We start from the raw sequence: 25,358 nt of genomic DNA on the forward strand, positions 1-25,358 counted from the left end.
TCCATGAACCCAGGTTGGTGAGAGACCTGCCTCCAAAACCAAGGTCAACAGCTCCTGAGAAACAGCACCCAGGTTATCCTCTGGCCTCCACATCCATGCACATGCACGCAGAAGTGTTTGTATGAACATGGACATGTGCACATACAGACACACTCACAGTGTGGATTCACCCAGGATTATCACCGATGCACCAGACGCCATCTGTGCTCTTTGTTTCCAAATGGAGGAGTCTGGTGGACTAAATATCTGATTGGCAGCTTGGACCACACAGGCATGTTCTTCTCAGCACAGGCATCAAGTCGGTGTAGATCCAGCTGGAGTGAGGCCTGGAGACAGATCCTAGGAGCATTTCCAGTCTCCCAGCCTTCCACTCCAGAACCTAGGGTTCTCTAGGTCTCAGTGGGTTTACAGAAGCACTTCTGTGGCAGTGGCTTTTTAAGAGGGAGGAGCAGGCATGTGTGCCCTGCTGGGACCTGTTGGACATACTAGAGAGCATGGCTGCTGGCAGCTGCTAATCTGTAAACCCCCCCTGTTAAAAGCTGTGAATGGCCAAAGAGGAGGAAAGGGGACTTTTAGACCAGGCATGTGCTCTTTGAGTCTCGGAGTATTCAAGCCATGGATGAGGACGGAGAGAGGAAGATAACCTGAGAACATGCCTCCTTTAAGAAACCTCACTTTAGAATCATAGGAATTTGTTCTCATTGGGGATATATATTTTTGTTACATCATGGAAGTGAACAAAGTTAGGCTTGCTTTTTTGGAGATTTATTTTATAGTCAACTTTGTCACGAATTCCATAAAGCAAAGACATTCTGCTTAAAGATTATATGGAGATGTTGGCATCCTAGCACTCTTGTTACAGAGTTAGAAAGAGACAAAAGGTTTTGGCTCACGAATGAAATTCTACTTCAGAGAAGATATGTGCCCTCCTTATATGATGACACATGGATTAATGAAGACACATCCTGAGCACTGGGCTATTGAGTCGTTGTAGCAACATCACAGACTGTACTGACAGACAGCAGAGCCTCCTACTTGCCTGGGCTGTATGTCACCACCAACAGATCTGCCATCATGCAGCTTATGACCAGACAAATGCTCAGATAGGAGGGGCCAGAGCCATGAGTGCCTCCGAGGGAAGCAGAGGGCTCACTCACAGAATGCATAATGGCACAATTGCCTCACCAGTAGGTAAGCTTGGCTCCCTCCACTTAACCCTGATCAGAGATTAAGGGTGGGCTCTGTCCTCAAAAAAAAAATTAAATTAAAAAAATAAAATAACCCTAGCCAACCTTTTCTATAGGCTGCTGTGGAAGGAGCATCGTAGCATATTCCTCTAATCAAAAACAGCACCTTTGTTAAATTTGTTCTATCTCCCCAGGAATTACTTTTAATGGAAGGAACTTTAGAAGTGCTAGACAAAATTAGAAGCTCTTGTTTTCCACCATAGCTCTGGGAAATTTCCACACTCCTTAATGGGAGGATTCATATGTCCCACCTCACCCCAGGGGCAGAAAGAGCTGACACACACTTCCCAACGAGTCCATCCTGCAGTCCTGAGGGGGCACTGGGCAGATGGAGGGACTCTGCAGACTGCCACATATGCCCACCTGGAGACCACTGTCCACCCTGCCTGAGCCTGAGCCACGTGGACTCTGGTTCCTTTTGTAGACATTAAGAGAAAGGAATAACAAGAAATGCCATGCCTTAAGCAACTCCTCACAGTCACCGACCTTTCATTTAACCCACATCACAGAAAGACAGATGCCAATAAAAAAAAGAAAGAATGAATGAAAAGGAGGCATTGGACCTACCCAAGATCACAGAGCCAGGAAGTGGATATGAACCTCGTTCTTCATGACTTCCAGTCCATTTTCTGACCAGAAATGAATACAAGTAGAAACCCTACCTCCATATGCTATAGGGTGGAGGTTGTCTCTTTGCTCTCCTGTGGTGCTAAGTTCTTAAGACTAATGTACCATGCAGGACTTTGTCAGTGAAAACCCAACAGTTTTGCACCTCTCAACTCCCAATGTATAACACAGGCATTGCTATCATTTAATAGATAGTTGTGGGACAACCTCTGCATGTCAAATTTTACTTTAGCCCTGCAGCCCTGGGGTTAATAAGAGACTTTACCCTTTACCCCTAAGAACTCTTACGCGAGTGCTGTTGGGAGAGGAGGATGAGCAGCAGCTATGACACTACGTGATCATTGTAAATGATGTTTGGGCAGCAGCTGGGAGGAGGTGTTGGATGCTGCCTGTAGGGGTCAGGGGATGCTGTCTAGCAGGGATAGCTCTGTGGAGGGTTCTAGGAGAAAGCTAGACGGGTACCCTAGCCTCTACAGGACATCTCCAAAGAACTGCAATAGCCAAGAGCCTGTGGGAGATGGAAAAAAGGTTACACAAGGGACTCAGGAGGAAACTAAGTTGTGGAAGGTCTTCTGAGTCCTGATGGAGGTTGAAAATCTCCAGTTAGGCCTCTTTAAAGATTAAGAAGTGCTTGGAGATGCCTCCTGAAAGGATGTTGTGGCAACTGTGTGAAGGATGGGCTAGAGGGGTGAGGATGGAGACTTGGACCTGGCCTGAGCCTGCTGCTGGAGACTGGATGATGAATGAGGAAGACAGGAGTACAGAAACATTCTTCAAGAAAAAACTGTGACAGATGCAGCTTCAGGGCTGGGGGGGGGGGGCGAGGTGGGGGGTGAGGGAGGCAGAGACAGGCCGCGGTGGTGTTGGGACAGGGGAGGAATGCAAGGATCTGGTCATGTGGAGGTCCTGTGGGGCAGCCAGGACTGGATTATGTCAACCAGTGGCCTGTTATAAGAAGCCAGGGAAAGGTCCCCCTATGGCACGCAGGTCCTTGGCTGCTACCATTTTCTCTGTACAGTGCACATTTAATTTACTCGTAGGTGGGCAACACGGGAGAGAACCAACATGCCTCGCCTCATGGGGGGCAGGTGCTTCCCAGGATCTTGTCCAGTGCTGGAACATAGTGTATCCAGTCTAGCAGTTCTGGGGCTGAGTTTTAAAATGATGCCTTATTATATTTCCAAGTTTATCATCGTCTCCCTTTACTTCACAAACTCACAGCAAGTATAAGATGTTTGATACGTAAGAGACTATGAGATAAGTTCTGAGACCCGATGGGAGTGTCACACAGTTAGCCATGGGGTTCTGCTCAGACCCAGAAAGTTTGGGCAGCTACAGTTAACTTAAGTAAAAAAAAGTCTTACCTCTACATGCCTCACTACCACATAAGAGAGTCTTCCTCTTGGACTACTTTAGAAGGCTAACAAAGCTTTTTAGAGCAGACACTCTGTTACTGTAGAGTGTTGGTTTGGAATGCTCCTCTCTGCTGCTCTCATGTTTTTTTCATGACATGAAATGTTAAAGCCTCTACAGCAGACTAAAAGCTGACAGGGTTTGGGGGGTGATGCTGTCATTTTGCCACACTAGAGACTGCTAGGCAAGCGCTCTGTCCCTTAGGTATATCCCTAGACCAAGTTCAAGGGAAGAGCCCCAATCACACAAAGAAGGTATCCCCCATGGCTGGTGTCTTACCATTCAAGCACTAACCAGACCTTTACCTTGCTTGGCTTCCAGGGTTAGATCTCAGGGTGAAATGGCCACAGGTCCTTGATGGCTGTCTTTGTGACATCGTCTCAAGCACAGGTCCTCACCTGGTTCTCACCCTGAGTGGAGGCCTCTGCCTGGGAAGAATGCTGACCTTTTTAGTCACTAAAATTTCATTCTAGCTGTAGAAGTTGAATTTAAACTCTCATTCTCTAAGTGACGGTGTAAAAAGTCACTGGCCTGCCGGCCGGTGGCAACACACACCTTTAATCCCAGCACTCAGGAGGCAGAGGCAGGCAGAGCTCTGTGAGTTCAAGGCCAGCCTGGTCTCCAAAGTGAGTTCCAGGAAAGGCGCAAAGCTACACAGAGACACCCTGTCTTGAAAAACCAAAAAAAAAAAAAAAAAAAGTCACTGGCCTGAAGCAGGGCATCTTTCCAAGTGTGAGGAACTAAACTGCACAGTGCCTTGAAGACCTTGGCCAAGTGATAGGTTTTAACAGCTCCAAAGCCACTAAAGGAGAGGGCCTGGATCCATTTTTATTGCAAACTCATTGTAAGGTTCCAGAGACTTCCACCCAGATGTTACAACTTACTGCTATTAAGGAAAAAAAATGAAAGAAAAACTGCTAGTCCTAAAATCGGTAACACTTCTGAACAATTGATACTTGAAACTGTTTTGTGCCCCTCACAAGAATTATGTTAATTCACCTAGACTTCACAAGAACCTTACAAAATGTAGGCTGTTGCTTTCCCATCTTATGTCTAGAAAGAAAGAGATCCAGAGAGCCTAAGTTATTTGTCCAAATCTTAAGTGCCAAAGCTTGGCTGGCTTCAGAACCTGCACTCTGGCGGCTGGCAGCAGGAGGCCAGGCAGTGAAGAGCACACGGCACAGCTTCATCCATTCACTCGTGAACACACGTTCAGTTTGTTGAGTTCCTTCCATCTAGGTAGATTCCACCCACCCCAAGCTACTCTTTTCTTCTGGGTTTTCTAATCCCAGCTCCTCATTTAGGGCCCAAGATAGAACCACAAGGTGATTCAGAGGCAGAGGCGGAACTCTGGGTAGAGCAGCTTGGCAGGCATACAGACTTCCTTGGACATTTGACTATCACCCCTCCCCCTCCTCAAGCCTGGTGATTGTTTTGGGTCCCTGGATCCGGGTGTTAGAGAAACAGCCTTCCTGCAACAACAGCTTTCTCCACTCCACGCATCTTCCTCCATCAGCTGCTGGGATGGCAAGCGGGTGTTGCCTTCTGGCAGAACTCTACCAGAGCGCAGCTTTTGTCTTCTTTACTTGAAGAACAGCCCTCTGAGCTCTAGTCCTCTTGCTTAATTTTAGCCTGCTAGCTGCACATTTGGGTAGGTAACTAAACTGATCTGAACGGTGTGGGGAGGGTTTGTGGCATTCTGAAGAAACAGCAATTTTCATAACAATCGCCCTAAACTGTCACCTTGTTGATCAGTTTGTTCTCTGAGGCACATGCAGGCTGCCTCTTCAGGAAACCTGTTATTAAAGTCTCATTATCCAGGCGAGACAGACCTGGTAGAGAACTGATTACCTCGTCTCGGCTTCCTGCATGACAGATCAGCCCCAACCTTCCCACACACACTCCCGCCCAGGGAGACAAGGGTGAATCATGGTCTATTCAGTATTGCTCACAGGCTCTGGCTGCTTCCACTTTGCAAAGAGTATTTCTCATGCTACGGTGGCCTATTGATTCATTTCAGTCCCTTCCACTGCAAGCCAGGGACCAACAGGGAAGACAAAGGAAACAGGCTGCATAGGTTGGAGGAACCAGAGGGATAATTTGCATGAAATCAAGCATCTGTAGTAATCCGGCAGATAGGAGGGAAACAAAGCTTGTTCAGGAGAATCAGTAACCTAAATGATTAACTTCCTTCAATGGGCAGAGGCCTTTCGAGCTGATGGGGCTGTGTGTGCCGCCAGCCAAGACAGAGGCGCCCAGCAGCAACTGGCCTACAGCTTGACAGCATTCTCGCTCACACCTTCTAGATTTCTTTGAGAGCTCAACATACCAGAAAATGAATCCAAAGGATAGCAACCATTCGGGGTACACTTACTGTATATGTTAGATGAGTTGTTCATTTAATCTTCCTAGCAACTGAGCAATAAAGCGCCATTCTGTCATTTTAATAGTTGAGCGAACTGAGACCCTAACAGGCTTTGTAACATGTTTAAACACACACGCATCTAGAATGTGTTTTGGGGAGATCTGGACCCAGAATGCCTCTCTGCTTTCCCCCACCTATCTCTGAAGATTTCTGTGACTGACACAGTTGAGGAACTGTGACAGACTCCACAGCCACTGGGGCGAGAGGAGGCCAGAGAGCCAGCAGCTGCCACCACCTTTGACAATGAGGAACCCCAGATGTGGCCGTAGAGGAGCCGGTTGTCAATGGGGTCTTTTGTGAGAGGCTTTGTGGTAAAGATCAATTAAATCAGTCCCAAGGGGTTTCTTCCTGAAAGGCTGCTCCAGATGTGAGGTGATGAGGATAGACCTTTTGCCTCCTGTCCTGGGTCTTGTGGGTCCTACAACTTCTAGGCAGTGATCCAGGCACAAGAGGCCCCTTGTGCCTGGATCACTCCTTCGGCTCAGGAGGCCGAAGGAGAAGGATAGCCATGAGTTCAAGGCCAGGCTAGGCTACAGTGTGAGACCCTGTCTCTACCAATTAGATAAGTAAATAAATGGTGGATGGTGATTGAGACATCATCTTTTCTCAGGACACTAGGGCCAGCTGCAGGGCCCAAGCCCTTGGGATCAGTGATGTTTTACTGACTTGATTCTAAGACCACTCTCTTTCTAAGAACATATTACGTAGGCTTCCTAGATGTAGATAACACAAACCTTTTCCCACTGAGGGCAGAGAGACTGAGTTCCTTTTATTTTTTTTTATTCCTGCCACACCGTAGACTAGACGATACTAACCTGGCATCTCACGGTGTCTGTAAAGCTCTTGCACTTTAAAAGGCGGACATTTTTCATTGACATTTCCCCAGCCAGCACATCCTTTGCTTTTTTAGAATGCTGCTGTTTTCATACTGATTTATAAAAGTGTTTATGAAGCCAAGTGTGTTGGCACAAATCTTTGATCCCAGCACTTGGAAGGTGGAGGCAGTAGGATCAGGTTCAAGGCCACCAGCTTTAGCAACATATTGAGTTCAAAGCCAGCCTGGGCTATGAGAGACTGTCCCCAAGACATTATTTAATGTTGACTGTATGGTTTAAATTTAAATGCCCCCACTCACAGGCTCATGTGTCTGTGTGGATGGGTTATGGGATCTTTAGGAGATGGAACCTAGTTGGAGGAAGTAGGTCACTGAAGGCAAGCTTTATCTGTTATAGTCTGGCCCAGGCTTCATCTGAGCCCCTACCTGCTTCCTGGCCACTGAGACTTGAGCAAACAGCCTCATTCTCCTACCACCATGATGTTTCCCCATGATATCTTCTCAAATCACAAGTCCAAATACAACCTTCCTTCTTAAGGGGCTTCTTGCCAGGCATTCGGTCAAATGGACAGAGAAGGTTCTGAGTGTGGTAGCATCTCTGGCTCACTGTGCTTTTGACATTCGGGAGCTAATTTCATTGTAACTGGATCTCTCGATGTTTGTTTGTTTGTTTGTTTGTTTGTTTGTTTGTTTTTTCAAGAAAGGGTTTCTCTGTGTAGCTTTGGTGCCTATCCTGGATCTCACTCTGTAGACCAGGCTGGCCTCAAACTCACAAAGATCCACCTGGCTCTGCCTCCCAGGTGCTGGGATTAAAGGCATGTGCCACCACCATCCAGCTCTCTTGATGTTTGTATTCATAGTTTCTGAAACTTTCCCCAAGTCAAGATCATATAGTAAATTCTCAACAACATCATATGCTAGTTTTGGTCATAGGAATTTTTTCCAATTTTAACTTTTTAATTCCACTCAGAACTTACCTATTCAGATTGTGTCAGTCTAGATAAAATATGATACCACTCACAGCTTAGCCTAGATAATCTGCCATAAATCAGACAATAATAATAGCAAACATTAGTCTATTCACAGTGAGTACACTGAATGCCCCTGGGGATCAGGCTGGGTCCAGATACAAAGCCCAGCACCTGACTGGGGCTCTAATATCCTGACTTGGTCAGTCAGCCCACCTTTTCTTTGGAAGAGGATCTGTTGCTTCAGCTCATCCTGCCTCATACAAAGAGAAGACGGAGCCACAGACTTTTTCCTCAAGAACCTGGAAGAGATTGTTGCAGTCTGGCTAAGAGCCCTTCCCAGACAGTCAGGTGTGGAGGTTTTCTGGAGAAGAGGCTTTTACTCTGGCAATCTCTCCATCTGGGCCTCTTGTAGTTACCCTCTAGAGACAAGGCTAAGTGGAGCTCAGAGGTCAATCTTTCCACTGTAGAGGGGATGTCAAACGCCCTGGGTTGGGGTCAGGGTGAGAACTGAGCTATCTCTTTATAGAGACCACACTGTGAACACACTTACCAAGAGACAACCACACTGTGAACACACTTACTAAGAGACAACCACACTGTGAACACACTTACCATAACATAGTCTGCTAGATGGGCCGCTCTGCTTCCTTCTTGTTATAGACAGAATGCCCAAATGAAGGAGCTGGGAATAGATGAGGGCTCAGAGGCAGACTTCACAGTGATAAATCCTACACGCTGGATGGTCCTGCATGTGTTCCACGTGACCTCATTGGTGTCAGCCGGGGACCTGTGGAGTGATCCAGGGTAAAGAACTGAAAATGAGTTTGGGTGAAACATCTCATTGTCACAGGTATTAGCCACCGTTTCTGCTGTTCAGGACAAGTGCACAGTCCTGGGCCAGAACTGATTGCCCAGCTCTCCCTCACACAGCATGCTTGGCACTTTTCACTGGATCCTATGAGAAGGGGACAGATGTGCAAGAGATGGAGAGCTGCTGCCTCCTTCCAGTTTAGGATGAGGCTCTTCCCACATTTGGGCCTCTCTGGCCATTGTTTCTTTCCACAAGGAGATAGCAGAATAATCCCTTCATGATGGGAGATGGTACCTCAGTGAATCTTCTTCACACACAGTGACACCATGTTTTCACATAAAATGGATTTGACATCTTGCATAAGAAAACCATTTTCCCTATCTAGAAGAGCACTGGGACCCAGAACTGTGCAGAAATGGCTCTGTGTCCAGTCTTCACTTCAAACCCTGCTGCTGAGCCAGGCATGATGGTACATGTCTTTAATCCCATCCTTCTAAAGAAGGAAACATAGGCAGGCAGATCTGTTTGATTTCAAGGCCAGCCTGATCTACACAGTGAGTTCTAGGTCAGCCAAGGCTACATAGTGAGACCCTGTCGCAAAACAAAACAAAAAAAAAAACCCGCTTCTGAATTCCTGATTACATGTTACAAACTCACAGCTTCAGAGGAAAGAAAAGACAAGCAGCAGCAATGCGAACTCACTTCAGATACCAGCTTCTCAGACTCTGCGGTGTGCAGGGAATGAGCCATGCAGCTGGCTGTGCACACTAACCCCCACCCCACACACATCGACACCCCCACATTCTCACATGAAGGGGAGCTGTAAATTCATGCAAGTCAAGAGTGGATTTTTAGCCCAAGTTGGGAAACTCACATTTTTGTACATTTTCTCAAATAAATTTCAGTGCTTAAGAAACACTGGTGGGGGGTGGGAGAGCTCAAGTTAATCCTGGTCATTTGTGGGTAAGTGTTGAAAATCTGAAATGTTAAAAGAGGAAAAAAGAAAAGGTCTGTCTTATAATGGCACTGAAAATTTGGATGCAGACTAAAGAGTTGAACTTTATGTCCCTTCTAAGCCATCTAACCACAGTCTAGCTTTTTAATTGGATTCTATGTAATAATATACAGAGTCAAGCCAGAACGTTCGGACTGTGAAATGTGCTTGGGGATTGAAACTGCTGTATTCAGTAACTTCAAAGGGTCAAAGAGCAATCTACTAAAGGCCAGGTCTTCCCTGGACCACCCTCGGAGCATGTACGGCACCCACCAGATGTGGCACCTGCAGAATTAGAACAATGTGGACATTGCCCTCAGCCTCTTTTCTAACCAACTGTCTTAGTTAAGGATTTTATTGCTGTGCAGAGACACCATGACCATGGCAACTCTTTAAAGAAAACATTTAATTGGGTCTAGCTTACACTTTCAGAGGTGCAGTCCATTATCTTCATGGTGAGAAGTATAGCAGTATGCAGGCAGACATGGTGCTGGAGAAGTAGCTGAGAGTCCTACATCTTGGCTTGCAGACAACAGGAAGTCAAATGAAACACTGGGTGGTATCCTGAGCAAAGGAAACTTCAAAGCCCACCCCCACAGTGACATACTTCCTCCAACAAGGCAATACCCACTCCAACAAAGCCACACCTCCTAATAGTGCCACTCCTTATGAGATTCTGGAGGTCGGTTACATTCAGACTACCACCCCACCCCACCCTGGTTTAGAGGTCTTCATTTGTTGACTGACCTAGGGTAATAAATGGAGATAAACGACATGAGCCTGCCACTGAGTACCATGAGGCCCACAGTGCCAGGCAGCAATGTCGCCTCTGTCTGTTGGACACAGGTTATTGCCAGGCCGCAGCCTGAGAACAGCTGTGTGAGAGTTCACTGAAGGAACAGTGTGCTTTCTTGAGGTTCAAGGGCAAACATTTTCCCCGTGCTTAACTTTAGAGTCTGATTACTTACAGCAGGATAAAAACAGTGTCTCAGCCAGGAGCCCCAGCAAAATTAAATTTAAAAAGGAAGCAACTGCCATATAAGAGTCTTTCTGAGTCTGCTTAGAAATCTGAGCGTCTCAGCATTTCACAATATAGGCATCAGCAGCTCCCCACAGCCCCCTCCAGGGGACCATTAAGGCCTGGTAATGGAGGGGCAGCCTTCATTTTGAAAGTGTAAACTAGTTCAGGCTTCATGAAAGGACTGTCTGTTTCCTCGTAGAGTTGAAGAAAGCTTTAAAACCTTGTTTTGGTCCATATTTGGCTTGTCTGAGGTGATCTCGGTGGTGCTGAAATACGACCACAAATTCATTGAGAATATTGGCTACGTGCTGTACGGCGTTTATAATGTCACCATGGTGGTCGTGCTGCTCAACATGCTGATAGCCATGATCAACAACTCCTATCAGGAAATCGAGGTAAGCCAGCAGCTCAGTGCTCTCCCTCCTTGGCTAATCATAGCACTTCAGCAAAGAGCAGGCACGCCTGTCGTCTCACATATGAAGCTAAAACAGTAACAGACCATACTTCTTCCTGGACCGTACTTCTCCTGCCAGTCAGTCTGCCATGGCCCTGATGCCACCACCTCATGGAAGGGCCCAGTGAGAGCAGCAGGAACCAGGACTGTGCATCATTCAGACAGCCTACCCATGCACATGAGAGGGGCTGTGCGCCTGTTTCCCTTCTGCCTGTCCTCCTGTGTTTCTCATTAGGAGCCTACTGTGTGGCGAGCCTGTGCTGAGCACCAGTCAGACAGTCACAAGGTAAATAAGTCCCCACCCCCAAGGAAAACAAAGAGTGGGGCTGGGGAGCTGGCTCTGTAGGTGGGTGAAGTGCTTGCTTAGCGAGTGTAAGGGCCTGAATCTGGATTCCCCAGAACCTATGTCAGAAGGCATGGTGGCATATGCCTGTAATCCCAGATCTGGGAAGCAAAACAGCAGGATCCTGGGAGCTCTCAGGCCAGCCAGCCTAGCTAGTCAGTGAGCTCCAGATTCAGTGAGAGACCTTATCTCCCAAATAAGGTGGAGAGCGATGCAGACAGATTCCCAACATAAATTATGGCCTCTACATGTAAACACATAAGCACGCACACTCTTATACCCATGTATGCATATCCCCCTATACATATACACATGCAAAAACAACAAACAAAACAGGGCTGGTGAGATGGCTCGGCAGGAAAAGGTACTTACTATGTAGTCCTGACAACCTAAGTTCAATCCCCAGAACTGACATAAAAGTGGAAAGAAAAAAAACAACTTCACAAAGTCGTCCCTTGACCTCCACATGTGCACTGTAACACATGCATTCCCACATCACGCACGCACACGCGCGCGCGCGCGCGCGCGCGCGCGCACACACACACACACACACACACACACACACACAGAGTAATAAATAATGTTTCAGTGTTAAAACACCAGGTAAGGCAATCATCAAATCACCATGCTCTTTGGACAATGCAGCCAGGCCCAGAAGATGCAAAGCAAAGGGAGAGAGACCGACTGGAAGCTACTTTGCCAGAAAGAGAACAGCTATGGGAGAGGCCGTGGCAGAGCATGTACCCAGCAGTGCAAGGCCTTGGATATGATCCCCAGTGATGGTGCAAAGAGAGGGGGGTGGAGAGGAGGAAGGAAGGGGGCACTTTTAAGTAAAGAAGTTGGGGTACAGCTCAGCGGTAGCATTGCCTGGCAAAGCCGTGGTTCAATTCCCAGCACTGCAAGAAAACAGAAAGTATCAACAGATTCTTTTTTAGTATCTGAAATGCACAGACCATGAGCAATTGGTTGAATCTTATTTAGAACATCCAGAAATTAAAAGCAACACAAATGAGCAATAGTAGGAATCAAGGTAAATGGATTATGATGAATCTGAACAAAGGGATATTGTATAACTTAGAGAAAAAGAAAAAGAATGCATGGTGGGGATGGGCAGCAAGACGGCTCAGTGGGTAAAGGAGCTTGATGCCAAGCCTTGACCTGAGTTCAGTCCCAGCACCACATGGTAGAAAGAGAGAACTGACTTCCATGAGTTGTTCTCTGATTTCCACACATGTACCATGGCATGTGCACACCAAACACATATGCACACAAAATAATAAATAAATGCAATACATTTCTTAAAAGATCGGTGCATATGCCTGTAATCCCAACACTCAGCACTCAGAAGCTAAACAGGAAGATCAAGCTGAGCCTAGGCCAAGACTATGTCTCAAAGCAAACGAGCAGAAAAGTTGAAGAGTTTACCCATAGCAGAGGCAAGTTGCAGAATAATATTGATAGTGCACTCTCCCGTGGAAGAGGAGACAAAGGGAGTGTACAGTCATCCCCTTTGCGATTGTACTTGTGTTTAGGAAAGAAAAACCTTCGCAAGGAGACCATAGGAAAGACATGGCTGGGGCTGCAGAGATGGCTCAGTGATTACAGGTGGGCACTATTGCTGAGGACCCAGGTTCAGTTTCCCAGCACCCAGGGGATCTTACGCCATTTTCTGACATCTGTTGGTACCTGCACTCACAGGTGCACATTACACACACACACACACACACACACACACACACACACACACACACACACTTTTTTTAGGAGGTATAAAAGTAAAGCCCCACTGGGATGCCAGCCTGTTAACAGGTAGAATTGGGAGAAACGTGATGGACAGGGTCCCTTCAATTTATACCTTCCTGTGCTTTGTAAGTTAGGAGGAAATTTGTCAGATATTATTAAATGAAAAAATGCAAGTTGTATTTCTCCAAATGTAAACAGGCAAATCTCCTGCTTCTATGATGATACAGTTGCAAACATGCGTGGGAAAAGGGTAGAAAAGGATCGCCAAGGATGGGGGGGGGGGGACAGTCTTCCTGTGGGGCAGGGAGCTGGAAGGAGGCTCAACCAGGGCCTGTCACATTTGCTGGTAAACCCTGGGCTTAAATGATAGAAAATGATTATTTCCATGTTTCTCATATAGAAAATTGAAGAAGCTAATATGGCTTTTATTTAAGAAAAAAAAGTAAAATCAGACTGTGTGGCTTAAATGTCAGGCATTTATTGCCTCACAGTTCTGGAGGCTAGAAGATCTAAATGTCCAGGCAGATGGCTCCCTATGAGGCCGCCCTTCTTGGCATACAGACAGCAGCCTTCCAGCTGTGTCCTTACGTGGCTTCTCTACCAATCCTGCTTGATCAGGAACCTCATTTAACCTCAAGCACCTTTTTAAAAGGTTCTGTCTGCAAATACAGTCCCGTCCCCGAGTGGTGGGGTTAGGGCTGCAGTGAGTGGGTTTTAAGAGGACACTGTTTGGCCCATAACATACTCTCCCAGCAAGATCATTCCAGACTATTGGATCAGCATGTTTCAGGACAGAGAGGGGCAGACAGAGTGCTGTGCTTGGCACTGCAGGAGCCCAAACTGGGCAAGGAAAAGGCAAGAGGCTAGAGGAAGAAGGGGCTGGTCCTGAAGCATCAGCTGCCCATCCCCTCACCACCCACCCTTACTCCCTGGGAAATGCAGCAGTCACTGTAGGGATGGATCAGTTGACCAGTGACATCTTTTTAAGAAGCATTTTTTACATGTTTGGTTACCTATGCAGATGAGCTATTACCAACTAGTCTTCCCATCCTTATGGGCCTTAGTTTCCCTGAGTGTAAGAAAAGGCGAATGGAGATTGAAGAAATCCATGGGTCTTTTTATTTCCCATGCAGAGAAGTCTGCCATATCCTAGCAAGCATGCCGTGCTTTGGTCCTCACAGCTATGGCATGAGAATGTTGGCTGAGTGATGCCCACTGACTTGGTGCAAACTAGGCAAGCTCATAGCTCATGGTGTCAACAGGATGATATCTGAGGTGGGCAGAACACTGAGGTGCCACCCCTCCCCTCTGGCCCTGAGCAACTGCTAGGCCAGGTCAGATTGCTGTGCCTACCTGTCTCGGTGAGCCAGGAGCTGTTGGGTAAGGCAGGGTAATATCCATACGCCTTCTACAAGGACACTGACCGACTCATTCACTGGATCTGCAGCACCTCTTGTCAGAGTCCACAGGCTTGCCTGCCCCTGCTGCTCCCCCCTCCACTTCCTCTGCTGGGGCAGTCCTCGCTCTCTCAGGAGCCACTGGACATTGTCTCCCTCCCTGCACCCTCACCTCCTGCTCTCCCCCACATTGTCTCCCTCCCTGCACCCTCACCTCCTGCTCTCCCCCACATTGTCTCCCTGCCTCCCTGCACCCTCACCTCCTGCTCTCCACCACATTGTCTCCCTCCCTGCACCCTCACCTCCTGCTCTCCCCCACATTGTCTCCCTCCCTGCACCCTCACCTCCTGCTCTCCACCACATTGTCTCCCTGCCTCCCTGCACCCTCACCTCCTGCTCTCCACCACATTGTCTCCCTCCTTGCACCCTCACCTCCTGCTCTCCACCACATTGTCTCCCTCCCTGCACCCTCACCTCCTGCTCTCCCCCACATTGTCTCCCTCCCTGTACCCTCACCTCCTGCTCTCCACCTGATCTTTCGTGTCAGCATTTAAATAAGTCCCTTGATCAAACAATTTCCTCTTAAAAATGAGAAAATCCTCTTTCCACTGGACTCTCACGGCTCTCTGCCACCAGTGGTTTATACTTCTCAGCACCCCTCCCACGACTGACTCGTACCCGTTCCTCACTCCACCTCACCCCCTCAAACTGGTTGAGAACTATCCAGTTCTAATATCAGCCACGAACAGACTTTGAACCCCAGGTTAGGCCAGCCCCAACACAGATCCTCTCTCAGCTCTGGCACATCTCTTGATCAAGTCCAAGGTGAGCTGATGGGTGATTTATCCCACCATGCCATTGGCCAGACTGTGTATTCCAAAAGACATGCTTCCTCTTTTAAAAGTATGGGGTAGAATATGTTTGCTGTGTGGCTGAAAGCTGACAGCAAGGCCCGTGCCCAGCTATGGATAAATAAAGGGAATAAAAGATATTCCTAGTCAGTCCTGGCGTGGTTAAATGTCTTTTATGCATAGTTCCTTCAGTTCTTCTAGCTACCTATGAAGCAGGTAATTATTATGTATTCCCATTTTATAAATGAGACAACTGAGATCCAGAATGGCTAAGTCAGATAGCATAGTTTCACAACTAGTAAGGACCATTACTGTGGACAACTGGCCAGGATTTGAACCCATGCAGGCTCCAGAAGCCATATTCCTACCAGTATCCCTGTCACACCAAGAGTGACCCCATCCTCACAAAGCTTGTCGTGTATAAGATCCATTTGTCGTGTCCCAGTGTCACAGGTCAAGTGTGGAGCTTTAGCAATAGAAAGCAAAGGACAGCCCGCTGCTTATGGGCTCATACCCTAGTGGTCCATCCGAGCAGGCTCGCATAGGCGCATCCTTGACGGGCTCACAGAGCCTTGGTGTGTGGCCGCTGCCTGTGCAAACAAGCACACACTTGATGCCTGCCCCAGCACAACGCGTCAGAGGCAGTGGAACCCACACTCTGGATTCACAAGCTCAAGCCACATAGCTAATAAGAGACTTTTACACCAGCTGTATATGATTCTACCCCATCACCTCAGGCGCTTAGTACATTTCTGGGTGGCTCTTCTTTACGAGATGATTAACTTGACACTATAGTGGCTAGAGCTGTGAAGTTGGTGGACAGAAGGATGAGGGAGTGGGGGCAGAGGAGAGCGCACAGCCCTGGCTGGGGCTTTCCCACCGTGATGCCAAGGCAGGAAGAGAGCTTTAGAAGTGATGCTTGCACACAGCCTTGGAGATACCCCTGTCCTGTGCCATCACAGACACCAGTCCTGTCCAGCGATCTGCTCAAACACTGTGGACCTGGTCCCTGTCACACTCTGCTCAGATGTTAAGCTGTGGCCTCTGGTGTGTGACTGATTCCTTTGTTTCACAGGAAGACGCGGATGTGGAGTGGAAATTTGCTCGAGCGAAGCTCTGGCTTTCTTACTTTGATGAAGGAAGAACTCTACCTGCTCCTTTTAACCTAGTGCCAAGTCCTAAATCCTTTTATTATCTCATAATGAGAATCAAGATGTGCCTCATAAAGCTCTGCAAATCTAAGGCCAAAAGCTGTGAAAACGACCTTGAAATGGGCATGCTGAACTCCAGATTCAGGGTAGGTAGCACCTGGTTTATGGGATGAGAAAGGGCAGAGGGGGGTGTGGGTGGGGCAGTGTGTTTGACTCCTGGCTTCCAGCAGCCCCCTGGTACGAAGCAAGCCAGCAAGCTAGGAGCTGCTAGGAGCCATTGCCTTGCCGGATCTACCAGGCACCTCGGCAAAGCACCACCCAGCAGAACGTCCAGAGTCCCTTAGAGATGCTTTCAGTTCAGCAAGCCGCCTGGAAAGAGATGACCCCAGCAAGGGAATTCCCTAGAGCAGTGGTTCTCAACCCTCCTAATGCTGCGACCCTTGAATACAGTTCCTCATGGTGTGGTGACCCCTAACCATAAAATTATTTAGTTGCTACTTCATAACTGTGACTTTGCTACTGTTATGAATCATAATGTGAATATCTGCTATGCGGATGGTTTTAGGTGACTGTGAAAGGGTTGTTTGACCCCCCTAGGGGTCCCAACCCACAGGTTGAGAAACACTGCCCTAGAGCATGTGGAGGTAGAAGAGCTTTTTACAGAAAGTAGCTGAGGATGATCTGAGAACAGAGTCCCCTGCTCATTCTCTCCCACTTCTGGGGTCCCAGTGTCCATTGGCATAGCAGAATCTCTGAGGAGTTCTAGAAGAAAGACACAAAACTCAAGGCTTCCTAGATCAAATGGGCCAACAACAGTCTGTTACTATGACAACCCTACAGAAACTCAGTTCCCAGGAGCAATGGTCTAGGAAGCTAGACCATTTCCAAATCCATTTCCAGAAGGTTCCCCATACCCTGTATATAGATTACTCCAAGCCCTGCCATGCATGTATGTATTTTCCTTTCTTTGTTCTAGAAGGCTCGCTACCAGGCTGGCATGAGGAATTCTGAAAACCTGACAGCAAACAACACTTTCAGCAAGCCCACCAGATACCAGGTAAGCGCCCCTTACCTAAGTGTGGGCACAAGTAGATGCCACATTCACAGTTACATGGCTGTGAGGACACAGAACACAGCTCCCTTCTTTCAGAGTGCCTTCTGTATGGCAGCCACTATGAGGATGCAGACAGGGTTCCGACCTCGGTGGCACCTCCAGGCTACTTGGGGGAGAGACAAAGAAAAAACACATGGATAGCATATGGCACCAAACTTATAGAAATCCCAAGAAATAAAGAATAAGGTTAAAACTGGAGAAAACCCAGAAGGCCTGGCTAGGGGGTGGGGAGCATCTTCATGGACAGGAGTGTTGGCCGAGACCTTAGCCAGGAAAAGGAGACGACCATGGGGCCTTCCTGGTAAAGGTGGAGCATCCACAAAGTCTCAAGCTGCAGGGGAAAGCAGAAGATAAGGTCAGAAGGAAGGCAGAGTCCTGCCACTCAGGATGGGAATAGTATCCGGTATTCTCTGAGGTCCAGGAGAGGAAGGTAACTTTGCAGGGGACAGAAGTGATTGCATTGTACTCAGCATCAGTGACCAGGCAGACACCGGTAAGGAGGACACATGATGTGCCTGTGATTCAGATTGAAGGGATGGCCGCTTCAGTTGGGGTGTGTGAGCAGGCAGTGTGCAAGCACAATGCACAGCAGGTAGGGCCTGATGCTAGGTGGGGAAAAGGGAAGGAATAGCATCTCCATGACTCCCAGGGTGTCCGCAGTGGCTAGGTGGATCTCAGGATTGTCACCTTAGACTGCCAACCTGCAGAGATAGTTGCTACAGAGATTTGGGGAAGCCCTCTATGTTTGCAATCCTCGTACCCCTCCTGGAAACTGGGGCTAACTCTCTGTTCCAGTTTGAACCGGCTCCTAGCAGTGAGGAATGGTAACTACAGGTTAGCTGTTAGAACCTGCAGGGCGTTCTTTCCTCCCACTCCCCACAATGAGCAGATTCATCCTTGTCCATACTTTCTTCTGGCTGTAATGTGATGTTATCCTGGGTATCACTTTGGGCAGAGGTGAGAAGGTAACGTGTCCCGGGTATCACCTTCCCACAGGGAACCGCTGCAGACCTGGCATCTTCCAGACATAGGTCTCTAGTTGAATCTCCTCGCCGGGGTTACAGAAGCCAGCTGTGCACTGGAGAGAATTTAATTGTACAATTAAGAAATAGCTCATCCTTGAAAGCACTTAAGTCTTATCAGATGACATGAGCTCAAAATTGGCAATGGGCAAATCTTGAAATTAATCGTGCACAGAATCGGGGCTGCCCAGTTTGATCTGCTTTGAGCTGTTTTACAGGCTAAATCCTCTGCCAGAGAGGGGTTCCTGTTTCTCAGCTTCTCCAAGAGCACAGATTTTCTGTGTCACAGAAAAGATAGCAACTCCTAATAGAAACTCCTGGTCTTGGACAGAACCAGCTACCGAGATAAAGAAAGAATGATTGCCTGTGAATGTCCTGCACCCAGATGAATCACAGTCAGCCTCACAGCTGTCCCCGGCTGCTACCAGCACCACAGCCTCCATCCATCTTGCCTTAGCGCTCCCAAGAACTCCTGCTGTGATGACAGAGATTGGCCTATTTGCAGCCTCAGGCTAGGGATGACCTTGGGAAGCTCTGTTCACTTGTATTTTGTCAGCTCGGAGAAAAGCCCCAGGCTACTTATTCAAGTAGTCATCACAGAAAAGCATAAAGGCACCAGGAACAGGGGGCCTGAGAGAGCAGCCAGACTGTGAACACCCTGCTCTTTGTACCTGGTCACTCTGGGCCAGCTGGGCAGTGTGTCTAGGCATCTTTCTGAGCTGTAGCCATCTATTCAGGATCTAAATTAACCTTGAGGTGACCCAAAAGGTCATCTGGAATAGGCTGGACATGAGTGGTGTCCTTTCCCTTAGATTCCAGCAAATTTTACAGATAACAGAACTAACTGATTCCTTGGCTGAGGCCTCACAGCAGGTTGTGACCCACCTGATTCTCAGGGCACTTCTCTCTCACCACAACACACTACCCAGGCACTGGCCTGTCATCCTGCTGCTTTCCCAGAGTTCCCTCAGTGCCTTGCTGGGGCTTGGTGGTCTCTAGTGTGGGATCTGTCTAAACCTCCAAGCCCAAGGTGAGGACAAGGGGTCTTGATCAGTGTCCCGTTGCCAGCAGCAACAGGCAAAGCCAAAGGATGGGTCTGAGGCTGACCTGAGGCTGTTTTCCTGCTTGTGGGCCCACTGGGAGCCTCCCAGACTGCATACTCTGTCTCACAGCAGTTAGATGTGCAGAGAACCTGCAGCCTTCAATCTGTCTTCCCTTCCCTGCTCTCCAAGCCCTCCCCAAGCAGCCAGCTCACTGAGAGTGTATTCCGTCAGCCTTGTACACTCTGGTCATTAGCAGAAATCCTGTAGCATCCCAGCGGCATACTTTGCTCTATCACAGAGTTCCTGAGCCTGCCTCCCTCTGCCTCTTCCTTAGGAGGCCCCTGGTGGGTAGTATTGTTTTAAGCTTTTCAACGCTTCTGCTTTGTGTGGTGGGGAAAGGTGCTTCCTACAGACTGGAGCAGCCACCTGGACTTACTAGTCCCCTCAGCACGAGCTGCTTGCTTTAGTTTGGCCTTTTCCAAGCTGGGCTCCCATGTCCAAGAGACCAAACAATGGAATAGAGTCATGATAGGGATGGGATGGGCTGTGTGCCTCCTCTCAGAGTTGTCTTGTGGCCTATTCCAGGAGTGTATTAGTTAGGGGTACAGACCCCAAATACACACTCTGTGGGGAGCAGCAAGCCGCATCCTGAACATCCCATAGAATCCAGGCACAGTCCACTGTCCAGATCTTAGTCTGCATGACATAGCGTCCTGACAGTGTCGTTGTGGAGGGAGGGGTTAATTTTGTTGTGATTTGAGAGCAGTGGTTTGGTTGTTTCATTTTTGGTTTTTGTTTTGAGACAGAGCCTCATGTAGCCCAGGCTTGCTTTGAACTTTCAGTGTAACTGAGGCTAGCCTTGAACCCCTGTCCTTCCTGCCTCCACTTTCCAAGTGCTGGAATCACAGGCACGTGACACCACACCTGGCTTCCCCAGGAGGTGGCATCTGCCCTTTCATCTTCTAGCTGGCCTGTGCCGTGAAGCAAAACCCAGAGCTGTTACAGACAGCTGCAGGTGCTGCCTTCTTCATACCGGGGTCTCACAACATGGCCTTCGTGTGGCTCCTGATGAGCTCCGTTCGCCCTCCTTCCAAGGCTCCTGCCTTGCTGCTCCTGGAGAGCAACACCTCTTCCATCTGGCTACCTCACTTCCTTTTTCCAGGATAGAGCCTGTGTTCTCCCGACTGTGTTCTTGGCCACCTTGGCAACACAAAGCGCACTGGTCCCCAGGGAACAAGGATCGTGTCCCCTCCCACCAGTACCCAAAGGTCGCTGAGCACACACTACACACACACACACCCACACTCCACCCACACACCCCCACACACACTACACACACCCCACACACACACTACACATACTACACCCATACCCAAACACACACCCACACACACATATACACACACACACACTCCACCCACACCCATACACATACACACTCCACCCACACACACTACACACACTCTACCCCCACCCACCCACACACACACACACACATACACTCACTCTACACACACACACACTCTCCACCCCCCCCACACACCCCACTCCCCCCACACACACATACCCCACACATACTACACACACTACACCCCCCCCACACACACACACACGCACACACACCCACATACACACACTCCACCCCCACACACACACACACTCCACACACACCCCACACACACTACACCCCCACCCATACACAACCCCCACACATAATGAAGCAGAGGAAGCTTTTGGTAGCCACCTTCCCTGGAACTCTCCAGCCTGTATGTCAAGGAGAATACCTTCCGACCAGTCCATGCTTCCTGGGGGCAACCCCAGCATCTGGTCATGGCAGCCCCCATGTTGTCTACCATGTGCAGACCAGAGAAGCTCAGCCCTATGAGGAGAGTCAGAGGCCCCATTACTCCCCGAGAGGGTGCTCATTACCACGGGTGAGGAGCAAGATCAAAGCCCCCCGTGTCTGTCACCCTAATACGGGTCTGTTTGTACATGAAGGTGCCATAACCCTGATGTATATTGAGGGCCTCAAAGCAAATCTTTGATTTCGACCCTTTGAACCCCAAGACCGCAGAAACACCACTCAGATTAAGCACTTTAGTAACCAAGAATGAGCCGTGTGTATTCAAGCCCAAAGTGTCTGGGCCAGTGACCCTTTCCCTCTGCAGAACCACTGTGAGTTTGAGCCCCTGTGAGTTTACCATCTGCCCACATAAGGCTGCCTTCTGCGTGAAAGAGATGCTGAGGCCGCCACCTAATGGGGTCCAGTTAACGAACTGTGGCTTCTCTCTCCCCAAGCCATCAGGAACCTGACCTTCTAATGCAGCTTTGGTTTCCATTTTGGAAACCATTTTGCACTGCCCTTCTCCCCATCTGTGGCCTCGCACGTCTGTGGTCCCTCACACCCCGAGCCTACAAGTCCTCATTTGTAAGTAACAATCCCCTGTCCCTGAGTTTCTGGGGAGATTGAGTGAGAGCATTTTTGTGAATAAGACTAACACACCATGGTCTCTAAGATGCAGCATGCAATGTCTGAGTTCCTTCTGCTGCTTCCTCCTCCTCCTCCTCCTCCTCCTCCTCGAAGATGCATGTGAGCTTCATCTCACCAATTCAAAACAGAGCTTGGCACGCATGTTTTGGAGTGGTCATAAGCATAGCCCTTAGGATATTTTTAGAGACTGTTTAGTTGTCCATCCAGAGGCGAGTGGATACTAGCTACTAACTAGGCAGGACTGTGATGGCTGCTGCACCCACAAAAAGGTGCCATTCACCTCCCTTCACTTTCAGGCTCTGCCTGGTCATCTTCCATCAGGAACAGCAAGACTCCTTCACTCATGAGACCAGAAGTGGAGAAGCCATTCGCTTGGTCCCCTAAGACAGGGTCTCACCGTGTAGCCCAGACTTGGAACTGTCCCAGGAACTCACTATCCTCCTGTCTCGGACTCCTGAGCATTGGCATGTCAGGAGTGCATCCAGTAGGGACAATTATTGAGGTCTTCCTTGAAAGGCAGCTAACTTTAACTAGCTCCCTTTCACTTGGGTCAGCCTAAAAATGTGCAGTAGACAAATATTCTTAATTTCTTAGAATAACAGGTACATAGATAACTGCCATTCTATGAGAACCAGTTAAGGACAGTTTTTATTTTTGTGTTTGTTTGGCTTGCTTTTCCTTTGAAGGTACCAAGGGGTGGGTACACACTCCTGTGATGTAGGTAACATGCTTCCTGGACTAGAAGAATGTCCCAGAGAAAAGTCTGGGCTACACACTTCAGACACTGCTGAGCTAACACCCATCACATGAGGACGGACAGGGGGCAGCTTGCTAATGAGCTGTTCTCAGAGCCCAAACCACGGAGCCCATGGGGAGGGAAACCTGCAGGTTCAGGAAAGCAGGGCTCACTGGCCTTAGCTCACCCGGCCATGGGTGAAGGAAACTTAGCTCAGGACATGTAAAATCAGGCAAAGGAGGGCTCACTGGCCTTAGCTCACCCGGGCCATGGGTGAAGGAAACTTAGCTCAGAACATGTAAAATCTTGGGACTGAAGTCTGGAGACATTTCCTTGGCAAGGTTGTCCCTACTGAGGGCATGAAGAGAACCATCAGCCGACAGGAAATTCAGTGAAGCCTCCAGCACTTTGTATACAGCTCACTTCCATTTCTCTGTGGTCAGAGAGAACTAGGACTGAACGCAGGTCCACTGCAGAAGTCTGAACTCTAGAAGATGTTGCCGTGTCCTCTTGGGTGTGACCAGGGGAATGGGCTGCTGGCCAGGGCAGTAGGAACTCTGGCCCCTCTTCCATGCTGCTCATCTCGCAAGAGTCAGAAATCTCAGCTTTCAGAATATTTTTAAGCTCTGTGATTTCACAGGAACCTGGAACAACTAGCTAGCAAAATCCAAAGTTCAGCTCCTCCAGGCTTCCTGACTCTCGGCACTGTTCTTGGTGTCCCTTCAGTGCGGCTCAAGCTTTGTTCACTAAGGAATACTCACCTCCTGCTATTGGGAAGCTAGGCCAAAGTCCCTGCTCCACCATAACTGGGGGCACAGGTCAGACCTGCGGGAATCTGGGGAAGTGGTTTCTCCATCAAGGCCCAGAGGCCCAGCTAAGAGTGTGGTTGATGGACACCGGCAGCAACTCTTCAAGGTGGAGACAAGTTCCTCCAGCCTGGCCCTGGCTGCTCTCATGATCAACACACCACTCACTGTCATCTCTAAGGGCTGCAGTTACCTGAGCTGACCTTCTAAGATTTCCCAGCATTCCCTGTCTGGCCAGGGCAAAAGTGGGCTTTGGCTTGGCTTCCTGTCAGTGGGAAGTGTTCTGTTCTCACCTCCTAAGGGTACGGAGGCTAAGCAGTTCCCTCCACTGGGCAGAGCACCCTGGGAGAGAGGCACTAGCCTGCTAGTGTCCAGTGCTGACTCCTGGGTTGCATGAGAGAAGAAGACCTTGTTGGCCACACCGCCTCTGAGCCCTTCTGTGCTTTTCATTTCAGAAAATCATGAAGCGGCTCATAAAGAGATATGTGCTAAAGGCCCAGGTGGACAGAGAAAATGATGAAGTCAATGAAGGTACGTGAGGGCCCTAAGGCAATTTCATTCTTAATTTTGCAGGTCAGGGGTCAACTCTGGTTCTCTCAGGACCAAGACTGTAGTGCTGTTGGGGTTCTGTGTCGTTTTTAGAGAACTCTTTGCTCTTCAGTGTGAGCAGATGCATCCCCGTGAGGTGGGAGACCAAGGTCTTTATTTCCTCGCTGCTACAGCAGCTGGTCCATCCTGAGCCGAAACCCAGAGGTCGCCCTGGCTCTCTGCCCTTGACTCTCCTCTCAGTTTCCACCCTGCCTCACCATCTCCTCTCCTGCCTGGCTGCTGTCACCTCCACCCTGACTGGTCTCCTTCCCACCTTCTCCTCCTCTCATAAGGATGCCTGTGATTAGATTGGCTCCTGGACCATGCAGGTACTCCCCTAAAGTCAGCTGGTGAACACAGGACTCCACACGTTACATTAGTTCCTGTTTGCTGTGAGACATGACTCACCCTCAGGCCAACCACCCGCGATGACAAAATGGATGTCATGGAGGTGTGGGGCGTTAGTCTGCCTCCCACAGTGATGGTGTCCTTGGTTGGCTTCAAGCCCTTTGAATTCAGGATAGCCTAGAAGCCCACCATTCAAACCTTCCTGTGTGGGCAATATACAAAAGGGTCAGTCTGAATTTCCAAAACCTGCCACTAGCTCAGCCCCAGCTGCCCATCCTGTCTCTGTTCTGAATTCTGAGACTCTTAACAACAGCAGTGTTTCTCCGAGGATCTCCGTCTTCAGTACCCACTGATTAAGGTGCTGATCCCAGCCTGATGCATCCCTGCATCTGTGGCAAGGCCTGCAGTCTCCATTTTTAGATAATAGCATCAGGTAATTCCCATGCACACTGGAGTTCCCATCTACATCACTCTCGTTTGAGTTATTTTCAGTCTGTTTTCAGCAAGTATTCTTAGGTAAGACGCAGATGCCTTATACCAGGTCATTAATTATGCAACACCTCGGATAAATATTTGCTACCCAGAAAGGCCCTTGTCCATGACTGGAGATACTCTGCCTCCCCTCACTGGGGCCACAAGGGCTACCAAAAGAGCCCAGCTGCTGAGTGACACTTTGCCTCATCTTGGGGAACCCAGCATAAAGCCTAAAAAGCAGCAATGCCTGATCTATCTGCTAAGCAGACAGAGCTGAGAGGCTGAGTGGCAGCCCACTTACTTACCTCTCCTTTGGGCCCCAATTATGAGATTACCAGGTGCCATGTCATCCAGCCTCACAGGTGTGTGTCTGTGGTGGACATGAAGGTAACTGATACACAATTTGTGGGTGGGTCCCCCGATGTCATTTTAACCTAAATGATACCATGAGCC

At 48.8% G+C, this 25,358-nt stretch overlaps 1 protein-coding gene across 1 annotated transcript in view; it reads left to right on the plus strand.

The window, feature by feature from the left end:
* Trpc7 (transient receptor potential cation channel subfamily C member 7) overlaps positions 1-25,358 on the plus strand; it is a 122,865-nt gene that overhangs the window by 95,864 nt on the left and 1,643 nt on the right. The window contains exons 8-11 of the mRNA XM_059262404.1: positions 10,544-10,739; positions 16,208-16,429; positions 17,260-17,340; positions 23,951-24,026. Of these exons, the coding sequence (XP_059118387.1) occupies positions 10,544-10,739; positions 16,208-16,429; positions 17,260-17,340; positions 23,951-24,026 (575 nt within the window). The remainder of the gene's footprint in view (positions 1-10,543; positions 10,740-16,207; positions 16,430-17,259; positions 17,341-23,950; positions 24,027-25,358) is intronic.

This window comes from Peromyscus eremicus, chromosome 5, assembly GCF_949786415.1.
Source record: "Peromyscus eremicus chromosome 5, PerEre_H2_v1, whole genome shotgun sequence".
In the NCBI taxonomy this organism is placed as follows: domain Eukaryota; kingdom Metazoa; phylum Chordata; class Mammalia; order Rodentia; family Cricetidae; genus Peromyscus; species Peromyscus eremicus.